Source organism: Nicotiana attenuata, unplaced genomic scaffold, assembly GCF_001879085.1.
Source record: "Nicotiana attenuata strain UT unplaced genomic scaffold, NIATTr2, whole genome shotgun sequence".
Lineage (NCBI taxonomy): Eukaryota > Viridiplantae > Streptophyta > Magnoliopsida > Solanales > Solanaceae > Nicotiana > Nicotiana attenuata.
In genome coordinates, this window is record NW_017675582.1 from 4,899 (window position 1) to 18,967 (window position 14,069).

General features: G+C 34.6%; 2 protein-coding genes across 2 annotated transcripts; both read right to left on the minus strand.

The window, feature by feature from the left end:
* Window positions 1-1,440: 1,440 nt before the first annotated feature.
* On the minus strand, window positions 1,441-3,128 carry LOC109220223 (the record flags this gene model as incomplete). Its single annotated transcript, XM_019384683.1, has 8 exons — window positions 3,081-3,128; window positions 2,861-2,992; window positions 2,673-2,778; window positions 2,504-2,584; window positions 2,305-2,385; window positions 2,141-2,224; window positions 1,671-2,052; window positions 1,441-1,567 (listed from the first exon to the last, which is right to left on the minus strand). Coding segments are annotated over exons 1-8 (1,041 nt in total), but the record flags the coding sequence as incomplete, so codon positions are not given.
* A 3,066-nt stretch (window positions 3,129-6,194) lies between these two features.
* LOC109220224 (40S ribosomal protein S19-3) lies at window positions 6,195-8,799 on the minus strand. Its single transcript, XM_019384684.1, has 4 exons — window positions 8,610-8,799; window positions 7,340-7,430; window positions 7,062-7,245; window positions 6,195-6,553 (listed from the first exon to the last, which is right to left on the minus strand). The coding sequence occupies exons 1-4, from the start codon at window positions 8,691-8,693 to the stop codon at window positions 6,481-6,483; spliced, it is 432 nt and encodes a 143-aa protein (XP_019240229.1). The 5' UTR covers window positions 8,694-8,799; the 3' UTR covers window positions 6,195-6,480.
* Between the last annotated feature and the right edge of the window lie 5,270 nt (window positions 8,800-14,069).

The window sequence follows — 14,069 nt, forward strand, 5'->3', positions numbered from 1 at the left end:
CTTGAACAATTTCTAACTTATAGATATTAAGATTCTTGTGTTTAACTACTTAACTAACAAATTAAAATAGTAAATTAACAACTAACGATACTGAGGGTTAGAGAAAAGATTAAGGAGGTCTAGAGTTATGATTTTCCCAATTGTCGGAATCCTTCCCGCTATGTCTTCTATAATTTCGCCTAAGTATTCTCTACCGATCATGAGCACTCTTATTACTGTAAATCTCTCCCGAGTAATTACGATAATTTGCTAGACGCACTCTCCCGAGCTACGCTAGCTGGCTTTTAATACAGCTCACTTCAGATCGCACCAAAGGCTTCGTTATCCCTAATCCCGCCTTTAAATCCCTCATATACTCTGGGAGTGATGTTGTTCAATAATTACCTAAATATGCACTCTCTCCCGAGTTATGCATACTAAATAGGCACAGCTAACTGAGAGCTCTTCAATCAACCAGAATATAAACGTATTTGAACAAATAGAGAAAAGCTATGGCTCAATTATATAAAAACATAACAAGAATTTATCCTACAAAAGGTTCTATCAGAACTCTAGATAACAAATTAGCTATTCATAATAGTATGTAAAACTACAATACTAAAAGTCATAACCAACAATGAAAAATAGGAAGAGGAAGGAAAAAACTCGTAGAAGAATTCTCCGCCTTGCTCCCAATGTGTTCTTGCCTCCTTAGGTCGAATCTATGTCCAAAATATGTCCCCGCTCCCTCAAAATAGGTTTAGGAACCCTTTTATACAAGTTGGAATTGTGTAGGGCCGAAATAAACTTGTCCCGGGCGAAATAGGATTTCTTTTTGACGCCTGGAGGGGCGCGGCCGCGGTCAAAACGCCGTAGGACCGCGGCCAGACAAGCTCTCTGATTTCTGTCGCGGTCAGTTCCGCGGTCGCGGTTTCGACTGCATTTTTCACCCTGTTCCATTTGGAATTTGGAAAACCGTAAAACATGAAAGTTGTAGCCCTTTGAATTAGCTTTCCAACCATATATTGTGGAGACCAAATTTAGTTCTGAGCAAAAAGTTATGTCTATTTTACTAGACAGTGCGCAATATGCCTCCTCATGTCTTCGTTCGTACTTAATTATCAAATTTGACCCCCTAACACGATCCCGGATTAATTCCTTGAGCTTTTACTCAGACTTCAAAGCTTCAAATCACTTAAATTCATTCCATAACATCTATATAGCTCGGAATCACACCTACAAGACATAAAACACACAATTAGTGCAAAACACTAGCGATTAAAGCGCAAACTCAATTAAAGTGCAGTAAATTCGAGTGTAATAAGCGACTAAAATATGCAATTATAGCCTATCATCAAAATACACTACACAGCTGAAGACAAAACTACAATATAACTACAATTACACTACGCAGCTGAAGACAAAACACATATTGTGAATGATTCTGTTCTTTATACTTACCGTGTTATTGATGACTTGTCCTGGGTGAGCAAGGGCATAAAACCAGTCCTTCTTATCCACCTTTTCACAACCAAAGTCTAACCAAGGCTTGATTTGTTTATCCTTTTTGGAGAAGTATTCTTTCCTCCTATAATAACAAAAAAATATCAAATAAAAAAAAATGACAGAATGAATTACATATTTAAAGTTCAAAAATGGTGAAATGAAAGTGTAAAATTAAGCATTCATACCTCTTAGATACTTTGTCACTACGAAGGTATAACCAGTTGGTTAACCTTTCTATCAAATCAGCATCTACATTTTCACCTATAACAGTTGTGAAAGGGTGCTTGAGGTACAAAAATTTAGGTCCGACAGAGGTGCTGCCTCCAGAACTATTCAGAGGTGTGAAAGGTGATCGTGCATGTTTCCCCGGTTGCCTGGTTCTACCCGGATGAATAGGGGTTGCTTCATCTGGTATGGGCTCGACATACATGACCAATTGTGTTAAGTTGTCTGGCAACTCAAAGTCATCCAATGTCAGACCTTTCTTGTCAATGCCTGAACCTTCAGGAACAACTTCATTCACAGTCACACCGTGAATTGGCGACTGTAGAACGTTATCTTCAATATCTGTTACATATAAAATAACATACTTAACAGCATTGTATAATTGTATAAGCAACAATTATCTATTCAAAAGTATATTATGATACTATACCTGCTTTTTCTACCTCAGCTCCTTCCTGAAATCCTGGTTCTTCCTCAACCATTGCTGGCACACCTCCAGGAGAAACTTCAGCTTCTGAAGATAAATGTAGATGTATGTAGTTATGCACAATATTGTAGATATAAAGTGAATATAATGAGCTTTTGATATTATACCTGCTTGTTGTGCCTCAGCTACTTCTTCAAATTCTGGTTCTTCCTCAACATGTGCTTGGAGATGTTCTGTTGAAACTTCAGCTTGAATGAATAATTTAAAAAATGAGAATTGTAGATATATGTGGGAATTTGTAGTTAAAGTGTGAATTATAAAATTTTTGCATTGTAACCTTATTGTAATGAAAGTATGATAGTATACCTGCTTTATATGCCCCAGCTGCTTCTTGAAAATCAGGATATAAGTCAAAATGTGCTTGAACATGTTCCGGAGAAATTGCAGCTGCAAAACATAGTGAAAAAGGGGTTAATATAATTAGATAATGCTTTCTTGAAGTTTGTAGATATGTCTGTAGGAATTCTGTAGATACCTGTATTGCTTGTGCTTGCATGCACTTGATCACCAATATTGAACTGAAATTGCTGGTTGTTCTCTCGTTGTTGTTGGTCATTATTTTTGGTTGAACTACCAGCAAACTATAATTTTTGGGTATGTTTGAGTATACTTGTTTCATATGTCATAATTAGTTTTAGTACAAAAATATATGTCAATTCTTACCTTTGACTCGTCCACATCGTACTTCCTGTTTATCACCTTCATAACACTCATCACAGAAACATCTATGAACTCTCGAAGGCTTGAGAGTTCCTCAAAAACAGCCTTACTAAATTCAGCTAACTTTCCATCAACCTAAAAATTAAATATATAAATAGTTGTTAATCTTATTCAAAGTGCTACAGTTCCACAATAATTTAACAAAGATTTGTGCAATACCAACAGGGCCTAATATAGAATTATACCACAAATTAACTACAATGTATAACATACAATAATTGTTATGGAATGAAGTTAAGTTGTAGCAAAAAATGTCAATATATTGTAGTTATTTATATTACCTGCTCAATCCCCTTTTCCAACTTCTTGAGCTTGCTAGTCACAGATTCAGTGTCCTCTTGACAATCTGTATGTTTTGGTTCAAATGTTGGAGAAGCATCAATTGGAACCTGTGATGATTGAGCACCATGTTCATCTTCATACTGAATCTTGTCTGGCAGATTAAGCACTCCAATCTCTTCTCCAGATTCAGTCATGCTTGTGAACTGAATGATGGAAATAACAGTTAGTTCAAGTAAATAAAAAGTAGATTAATTGTAGTTATTATGGAGGTAAATGTAGCATCATACAAAAGTGAAAAAATATACCTTGAGCCACTCAGGCTTGATCATCTTCTCATCAATTGCAGTTAACCAAATCTGGCCCTTTGTAGCTGACCATCTTAAAATGCGAGGTATAGATTCAGAACACCTCGTAGCAAGCTCTGTGCTGACGGACGAGCAACACTCATATAGCCACACTTGCAAGGCTAATGAGCATCCCCGTATCAGATAAGAATGTACATGGGGATTAAGACGATGTCGGACAGATTCAATAACCTGCTTGAAGGATTTGATACCCCATGGGTATGACTCAAAATTACCAGACTCTATCAGAAAGAACATAAACTTGTCTATGAAAGACACATGGTCTTTATCAGAAGGACAAACAAAAAATTTCAACAGATAAAGAATGCACAACCTCACTGCATCCTCATCGTTTGCCCAAACTTTATTTGTGACTACATTTTTCAAATGCCACTTTTCAACCCTTTGTTTGTTCGGAAAATAGGTAGTCATTAAATGGCTAACATAAGTGGAAGTGTAACCATAGTCTGAAAAATTATTCACACTATTTAGACTAGTAATCAACCCAAATTCTCTCAAGGAAAAATTCAATTTTTCACCCTTCAATAGTACTGAAAAATATGAGTCAGTAGACTTTGACAATTCATACTTCATCAGAAGATGAATTGCTTGGTTTTGCATACAGATTGTGGGGAGACCAAATAAGTAACCAAAATAAGTTTTTTGGAAAAGCTTTAAAGCATTTGGAGAGAGTAAAGCTTTTATCTGGCTAGGTATGCTCGGATCACACAAACTGTGGAATCTAAGCACACCATAATCAACATTTTGTGGTGCAAAGTAATGGCCATTCTGCAGAAAATAAAAAATTATTGAACATTAGTAGTTTGCATAAAAAAGAAGCAGTAATCTACATATAACTACATGATAACTACAAAATATAACTAAAAGAAGAACAGCCTACCCACACCTATAACTACAAAACAATACAGGACATCTACACATGTAAACATTATCTCAAAACAATAAGGAAGAAAAGGGTAACCACAGCTCTATAACAACAAAAATATAACAGTTAGTTCAAGTAACTCACAAAATGTAGATTAATTGTAGTTAGTATGAAGGTAAATGTAGCAGCATACAAAAGGTGAAAAATATACCTTATCTACAATTTACCCAGCAGCCTACAAAACAACTACAAAATAACTACATTTATGCACTGTCTAAAAATCACAATTACAATTAACCTTCAAAATTGAGACAAACAATCTACAAAATTTGGACAATTCCACATTTTACCAAAAAATACTTGAACAACAGATTTTTACAACCAAAATCACACTAAAAAGCTGTAAAGAAAAATAATTAGTGTTTACCTTTACCAAAATTTTTTTGTGAACCAATTTTGGTACTTTTTTGGAGGGTTCCTTCTTTTTTGATTTTGATGAAGAAGGAGAGACCTTGGGTTTTTTCACAGATGGAATTTTAGGGGAATCTTCAACAAAATCATCATCTACACACAACTCTTTCCCCTTTCGTTTGAGTTGTTTCTCGACTGGTTTATCACCTCCACCAGCATCAACATCGTGCAAATGCTTGCTTCTCATCCGCACGGATTTGTCTAGGAGATGAAATACTAGTAGTAGGTTCACTTGCATATGTCGATTTTGCGTTTTTAGGTGGTGATTTTGGTGTTAAAACACCCAAATCAAAGGATGGGATATCAGCTAATGTAGCTTTTGAAGCTTTTTTTTTGGGAGTGTTGATTTTTTTCATGATTTGGGACTTGAAAAAACAGATGCAACTTCAAAATAGGATTTTGTGAAATTAACTGGAGAAGAAAATTGTAGAATCGTGGGTAACTGATGGTAAACGTGGGTGAGAGGCGAGTATACAAAAATGGGGGAATTAACTAAAGGTAAAACGTGGGGGGTGTGGGGGGTGGGAGGAGAGAGAGGCGGGTAAACAAAAATGGGAGAATATACGCTCCTAAATTAACGCCTAATATAAATGAAGCATTAATTATACCCTCAATTTGAATTATGGTATATAAATGATAATTTGGTATGCTGAAATGTAATTAACACAATCCTTAAACATTGAGGGTAAGGTTTCATATATGATATACGAAGGTAAAAATCCCAAAAAATAACTCGTCTAATTATAAATAAGTAACCAACTTCTAAATATAAGGCCACGAAAGTAGCCACTTGATGTAAAATAACGCCAATGAGGTGAATCGGGGAATGAAGTATGATCGAACCCAATCAAAATTTGTTTCGGTCCAAAAAGGTAAACGAAGAGATAGTCTAACTCAATTTTATTTTATTTTAAAATCTCAGCTTTTATGATGAGTTACAAAAACATGAAATATAATTACGACAACCTGTTGAAAGATGGTATGTTAGAATTAAACACTTAGAAACAAGAATCCTAATCTTAGGATGACTCATCCTTTAATTCCAGTGCATATAATGTCTAACACAAGAGCTCATGTAAAACATTTGTGTTAGGCTGTTAACGTTTGCAATCAATCAAAGATGAAATTCTAAAACACCTCCAAAACCCATCAACTTCGACCAAAAACAGAGTTTGGTCATTATATTAATTTCAGACTTATTATTGCTCAATTCAAAAGAAGATACGTGTCCCTTCTTATCTATAAGAGAAGTACATTAATAGGCAATTTCTTCATGTAAACAAGAAGAATATAATTCCAACAAGGCTTTTGAATTTTATCAATTAGGTGATAGCTGCCAATTCTAAAGAGACCAACTCAATGTAAAATATGGACTAGGTGATGCATTGAATGGAAGATATGCCACAATACATCTCTAGGTACTGAAAGGGCAAAACTGGCATACTGAGAAAGACGCAAAGTTCAGAAAGGCAAAACATCCACAAAATTGATTGAAAAGTACCCTAAAATTATATAGGTCCAAACTGAAACAATAAGTTCAAGCTAACTCATGTATTCATAAAATTGCCTGAATTCATCTCTTAAATAGCAGCAGCAATTCTTCCAGCAACTTGGTCAAGATCACGCTGGCCATTGGATGTGATTCTCCTTCCACTAGATAAAGAACGAGAATATAATCAGACAGACAAAAATAAGCAGCAGCATCTGAAAAAAATTCACCTCAAATGAGTGAAGGATTTGCATTTTTAATGCAGCTGATAAGTTGAGTTGTGAGCACATCCACTAGCAATTAGGATGTCTCCTTAAGAGCAAAGCGAAGCACTTTATCTTAATTTTCAAAGGAGCCATGTTATTTTCAACGGAAAAGACACTCGCCTCACCGTTTCCTTTTACAAAGAGCTGGCACCCATATAACGATAAATCATAAATATTACTAAGTGGTGACATTCAATATGTGGGACAATAAATATCAGAAAATGGGAGAAAGAACTATAGCTATTCTCCCGAACTATATTTATCTTTACTACCTAAAATAACTTGCCAAAGTCGAGATACCAAACAGGTTTCTAACTAATCAATGGATATAATTCCTACAACCACCATAATATAAGGAAACACATAAAATTCAGCTGCAATTATATTTTACAAAAGGGCTACTTACCCCTTGGGATCAAAGTCAACGATGTTCATGTTCTGCAATTGCTGAAGTATGTTGCGTGCAACTGAACCACTGCTCTTACAGAAATGACGAGGGCGGCTGCCATTCCTCTGGTTACCACCATAGATTCTTCGGAATCCACCAACACCAATACCACCCCTCAAATAGATCTTCCTTGCCATAGAAGCTGCCATACATCAAAATAATAAAGAAGAAATGTTAGAAAGAAGGGTAACTACTATAGATAAGTTCCTTCGTCTGAGAGTGGAAATGAAACCTACCAGCTCTAATGTAGTACCAATCAGGGTCATATGGAGCAAGCTCCTTGAGTTTACCAGTCTTGACGAGATCAGTCCACTCAGGAAGCTCCATCTGCATAAAGCAAAGGTAATAAGCAAGAACAGACAAGCACAATCACCACAATTTTCAATTCAAAGAAATTGCAGCGGTAACATTGGCTGGAAGCCCAGAATTTAACTATAAAGAATATGATATAACTTTTATGCTAGGTCAATAGAGCCAGTTAAAGCAAAATGTCTACTTCACAAAAGAAATAATTTGCAGTAAAATAGTTCAGAATTTTGCTCTTAAATATAGCAAACAATGAACCCATTCAAGATGAACAATCATTTTAACAGCTTAGAATATACAACAACAACAACAAACCCAGTAGTAACAGCTTAGAATATGCAAACCTAAAACAAAAATTGTCCTCTTAGGTATCCCCTTCTCTGCAGACTTAAGCATCTAGATGACGCAGACTCACTCGATCTATGTAATATCAGAGTAAGCAAGTAGCCTAGGATTCAAGTCTCACAGACACCAATACAACAACTGCTACACCTCAAACAAGTGTCGTCAACACCAACGAATTGAATATTTCCATGTACTTGATTCAAGAAAAGATTCAAGCAGTGCTGCAAGCCTAAATAAGTAAACAAAAGTGTCCCATCTCTAACAATTTTAGTTGTTATAGACGTTTCACTCAATCCAAAGTGCACTCAACAAATTTCATTTCAATATCTACTTATACTCTCCAAGAACTAGTTTTTTCTACCTCAATCTTTCAGTAACTATCTAAACAAGACAGACTAAATTAAGCACCCGCGTGCTACAAACAGCACTAAACCAAATGCAAAATCAAAAACGGCTTTATCTAATAAAAATGACTTTTTCCTAATACCAACAGATAGCTACAGAAAACTTTTCCATAACTCTGCATATCATTTGAAGAAGACTGTCAAAAGTAAGTTGGTTCTTTCGTATTTAGCAATTTAATTACAGTCTACCAAATGCTCAACGACGAATTACTTTTAACATGAAACCTATAGCAGTTAGGAATTTCTACACAAAATTTTATACGCCAAAATCAAAGCTAGTAAGCAAAAAACAAATAAGGCGCATAGAAAATTCACGATTATACACAAATTCTACATATTCATGCGGTCACTAAGCGAGCATTGCACATTACAAGAGCCATTATCAATCACTGTACACATAAATGAATGAATCTATATACACAAATACATATATACATTCAACCGCATATACCTTGCCGGAGCGCTTGAGGTGTGCGGCATAAGCCTTCACAAACTCGTGAGGGGAAACATCTTTCACAGTTCTCGCTGCCTCCATCTTCACTTCTGCTGCTGTTGCGGCGCCGATGCAGATCTCTCTTCACGTTGCTCCAGCGAGGGTTTTTTGCAAGAGTAAAGAAGTAAGAGGGATGCTAGGGTTTATAGCTGCGCAATTTGTTGAGTCCCGGTCTATGAATGGGCCCATATAAGCCCATAGAGTTTGGGCTTCACTCAACAAAAGTCCAGGTGTATGCAGCAGAAAATAATAGTTTCTTGTGGTTATGAGATGTAAATATTTTAGCCGTTTCAAAAAATAATAGCCGATAAAATATATGCTATATATATATATATATATGCGCGCGCGCATTATATACTTTATATACTTTTTGGCTTGTGAATATAATTAGATTCGGTCTACTGATCAATTTTGTATTTTGCCTAAATAAATTAAATTAGGAATAAATCAATTTTATGGGTACTTGCTAACTCCAACAAGCATAACATAAGAATAAATCATTTCGTGTTTTTGCATCCACTAATTTATGTGATACTCTTTCTATTTATAAATATTCTAAGAAATGAACACAATTTCATTTCCATACAATTTCATAACTTTCAAGAAATAAAATTCTTTAAAATATTTAAGTTTTAAAATTTGACGCGGATCCTTTATCAAACTATTAATTTCATTATTGTCTTGCTTTCATTAATATAAAACAAATACAACATAAAATGAAACAAATAGAATATATATTTCTCGGCTCGCTTGAATTGTCAGACTTTGAAAGTGAGAGAAAAATTGAAAGTAATTTGGACTACTTTTGGAGTCAAAATTCGTGATTGAAATAGATTTTAAAAGTTTATGTGTCACACATGTATCTAACTTATATATCACATGTTTTTGGCACACGGGTTCACATGGATTTACAGAGAATACATTTAGGATACACAAGTGATACATAGAAGATACATAGTGTGATAATATCTTGTCTTCTTCCATGTTCATCTTCTATTTAGAATTTTCATTCAAATTACCTCAAAACTCCACCAAATCATCTCAAAATTGAAATTCAGTTCCTCTGGATGTGCCTGATCTATCTCAGCGACATTTGCTCAAAACAAATTCTATTTTCGAAAAGCTAAATTTTAAATTCAAGTTTATGTGAACTTCGACTTTCAACGAAGTTCTATAAAAGAAATTATAGAACCAAGATGCGATTTAATACCAATTAGAGTTTCTCCAAATTATGCTCTATTTAAAACGTTCGCAAAGAGTTTAAAGTTTCAAGAAACTACTAACCTATTGCTTTCTTGTCTATTCCGCAGTTACATGTAAAACATGTGGAGGAGCATTTAAAGGTGATCTAATAGTTAATAAAGTAGGCCGAAAATCATAAGCCTGCATATCCAGGAATTCAAGAGGATAGGTGCGCCACTATCTTTAAGATAGACGTTTAGTTTGATTATATAATTAAAACTAGTGAAGTTGGCCGCGCTTCGCACAGCCATGAATAACATCATCATTGAATATTCAAAATGATATTTTTGATTTTCTCTGGAAAAAAATTCATACAACCTGACCGATATTTTACTAATTTAATTTTTTTTCTTTTCTTGTTCACTTAGAGTTATTAGTTTGACTTCAATATACATTCGATCAACGTTTAATAATAACTAAAAAAAAGTAACTAACAGATAAACCATCTTTACAACGTGAGCCAGATTTATTCATATTTTTCGCACAACGACCTTATAGACCGAAGCATCTGGCCAAGATAACAATATGTAAATATTTATAAAATGCCTAATTTTATTTCTCAAAATTATTGGAAACCGATCTTGATCGATCCGAATTCAATTCGACTATCACATTCATTTTTCAAGGGATAATAAATTCTCCAAAACTTTAAAAAGTAAATAATAATATAGACGCTGATCTTAGGTCTATAAAGAGTTGAACTGCAAACAAAAATAAAAAGTTAAAAAAATTAGTTAGTGATCACGCCCAACTCTAGTCCTAAAAAGGGTAAGCGGTCGCTGCAAATATAATCCGGTCTAAAAGTCCGGAATCGAATCCCACAGAGAACTAAGGTTTAGCTATATCTGTTTAATATCACTAAGAAGACAAGTTTGAACAATTTTCTAAATTATAAAGATTGAAATTTATATTTCTAACTAATTAACTAGCATATACTACAAAGCGGTAAAATTATCAACTAACGAGACAAAAGGTTGGAGACTAAATTAAGGAGGTCTAGAGTTATGATTTCCCCAATTGTTGATTTCATTAGTTGTATGTTTCTTATAGCTTTGACTTAGTTGCCTCTATCAATCATGAACTCTCCAGCTATCATAAATCTCTCTCAAGCAATTATGATAATTTACTAGACGCACTCTCTCAAGCTACGCTAGCTAGATTCACATTACAGTTCACTTAGATCGCACCCGAGGTATCGTTATCTCTAATCCAACCTCTAAACCCTCGGTTATGACTCTCGCCTATACTCCGGGAGTGATGTTGTTCAAACAACTACCTAAATATGCACTCTCTCTCAAGCAGATACGTAATAAATAGGAACGGCTAATTGAGGATCCTTTCAATTAACCAAAATCAAAACGTAGTTGAACAAATAGAGATTAACAACTAACTCAAAACTATATTAATATAACAACCAATTCATCCCCAAAAGGTTCCATCAAAACCCTAGATAACAAATTAGATATTCATAATAGTATGTAAAACTACAATACTAAAAGTCATAACCAACAATGAAAAATAGGAAGAGGAAGGAAAAAAACTCGTAGAAGAATTCTCCGCCTTGCTCCCAATGTGTTCTTGCCTCCAAGGGTGTTGTCTACCCCTCAAGTAGTGTCTCTGCCTCCTTAGGTCTAATTTATGTCCAAAATATGTCCCCCTCACTTCAAAATAGGTTTAGGACCCCTTTTATACAAGTTGGAATAGTGTAGGGCCCAAATAACCTTGTCCCGGACGAAATAGGACTTCTTATTGACGCCTGGAGCGGCGTGGCCGCGGCCAGATAAGCTCTCTGATTTTCTGCCGCGGTCAGTTCCGCGGTCTCGGTTTCTACCGCGTGTTTAACCCTGTTCCATTTGGAATTTGGAAAAACGTAAAACATGAAAGTTGTAGCCCTTTGAGTTAGCTTTCCAACCATATATTGTGGAGCCCAAATGGAGTTCTGAGAAAAAAGTTATGTGCATTTTACTAGACAGTGCGCAATATGCCTACTCGAGTCTTCGTTTGTTCTCAACTATCAAATTTGACCCCCGAACACGATCCCGGCTTAATTCGTTGAGCTTTTACTCAGACTTCAAAGCTTCAAATCACATAAATTCATTCCATAACATCTATATAGCTCGGAATCACACCTACAAGGCATAAAACACACAATTAGTGCAAAACACTAGCGATTAAAGTGCAAACTCAACTAAAGTGCAGTAAATTAGAGTGTAATAAGCGACTAAAATACGTAATTATAGCCTATTATCAGTTAGCTATAACAATGAAGAAATTAATTAATAAGTGAGATCGAAAGACAAAATAAGAATGTAACATATTAAGGTTAGAGAAATTAAATAGAAAAGCGCAAAAGCACTCAATTAAACTAAATTCTATATATCTTTTTTCATTATTGTAATTTTTGCTATACGTGTTTTCTTTCCTTTTCCCTTTAGTTTTCCCTTCTCTCTCTTCCTTCCTTCCTTTCTCACTTCCCTATAGATCATGAGAACTCGAAAAAAAAAAGATGTATAGAGAAATTAAATGGAAATGAAGGAAAAAGAAGAGGAAGAGAGGATTAAGGTAGTGACCCTTGATTTTTCTAATAGAGGCTGCTAGAAATGTATGATAAATCTTTAATGAGTAATCAATATTAGACTTATTCTTTAACATCGAGATTGATTGTTAGAATTTGTATAGTAAATAATTTCTTTTAAGTCATTTCCTCAAAATATAAAATTACTTTTTACATTTTATATTAAGTGAAATTCATATAAAGTCCATGGCCGTCAAATATAGTTTCAAATTTTAGTAAATATTTTTATTTAAAAATAAAATCATTTTTCAGCAACCAAACACTTCGAGACGAATATATCAGGAACGGAGAAGGGTCAAATATACCCTTATACTATTGAAAAAGGTTTAATATTACCCTCCGTTATACTATTAGTCCAAATATATCCCTAACGTTATACTATCGGTCCAAATATATCCCTGACATCATGAAAGTGGTACAAACCTACCTTTCCTCCGTTAACTGTCTCCCCTATGAACACATTTGATTGCTACCTCACCATTTCACCCTGTTTGTAGCTACCAAGTTTAATTACTTTGAAGTTCTATCATTATTTTGAGGACTTCACTGCCTATACTTCCTCTTGCTTTTTAAAATACCTGTTGCTTCTCCGTCCGACCCTGGAATTGTACGTACCTTTCACTTGACCTTACAATTTTGTATTTTATTTTGCATTTCCTTGTGTTGCTGCTGAATTTTTAAGACCTATTTAGGAAAAATTTAGTAGCACTTTTATTTTAACATAAAACGTAAAGAGAGAAAAAATGGCAGCCTTCCAGAAATGTGGTTGAAGAGAAAGAAACAAAAAAATTAACTCTCATGTCTGGGTTATTTTTCTTTCTCACCGTGGTCAATTTTGAAACCTTAAACTAGTTTGCCTGTATCTTTGCTTAGTTTTTTTATATAAAACAAAATGTATTTTCGTTCGTATAAGCATGAATTTTGAATAGCAAAATCAGAATTTTCTCGGTTCACATTGTTTCATATTATCTTTAGTTGTTAGCATTTCTTTTGAATATAGTTTGCTTGTATATCTATGGTCTGTGATTTCTCTTCAAATGAATGGGAAAGAAAGGTTGTGGGGAAGGGATGAAAATGGGAGTATAATGGTGAGGTGGCAATGAAATGTTGTCATATGGAGGCAGTTAACGGGGGAAGGGTAGGTTTGTACCATTTTTATGATGTCAGGGATATATTTGGACCGATAGTATGACGTTAGGGCTATATTTGGACTGATAGTATAACGGGGGTCAATATTAGACCTTTTTCAATAGTATAGGGACATATTTGACCCCTTTCTGTATCAGGAATGGGCAATCTGCTTAATGCTAGTCACAAAGGGAGGGCAATGAATACAACACTCTAAAATATGTAGTTTTCTATTACTATCAAGCATTTTTAATTTTATTTTTTCATTTGCAACCAAAATCTAGAATAGTAGTAGCAAACATCTGATATACCAAAAACAACATAAGAACCAATACAACTTTTTTTTTTGCGTCAAAGAACCAATACAACTTAATATAATGAAAACATGCATTTATGTACAATAATACTGTAATATCTGTTTATTTGAGAAAAAAAGAAGATAAAATTACTGCAATAGTTTACAGCTGATCATA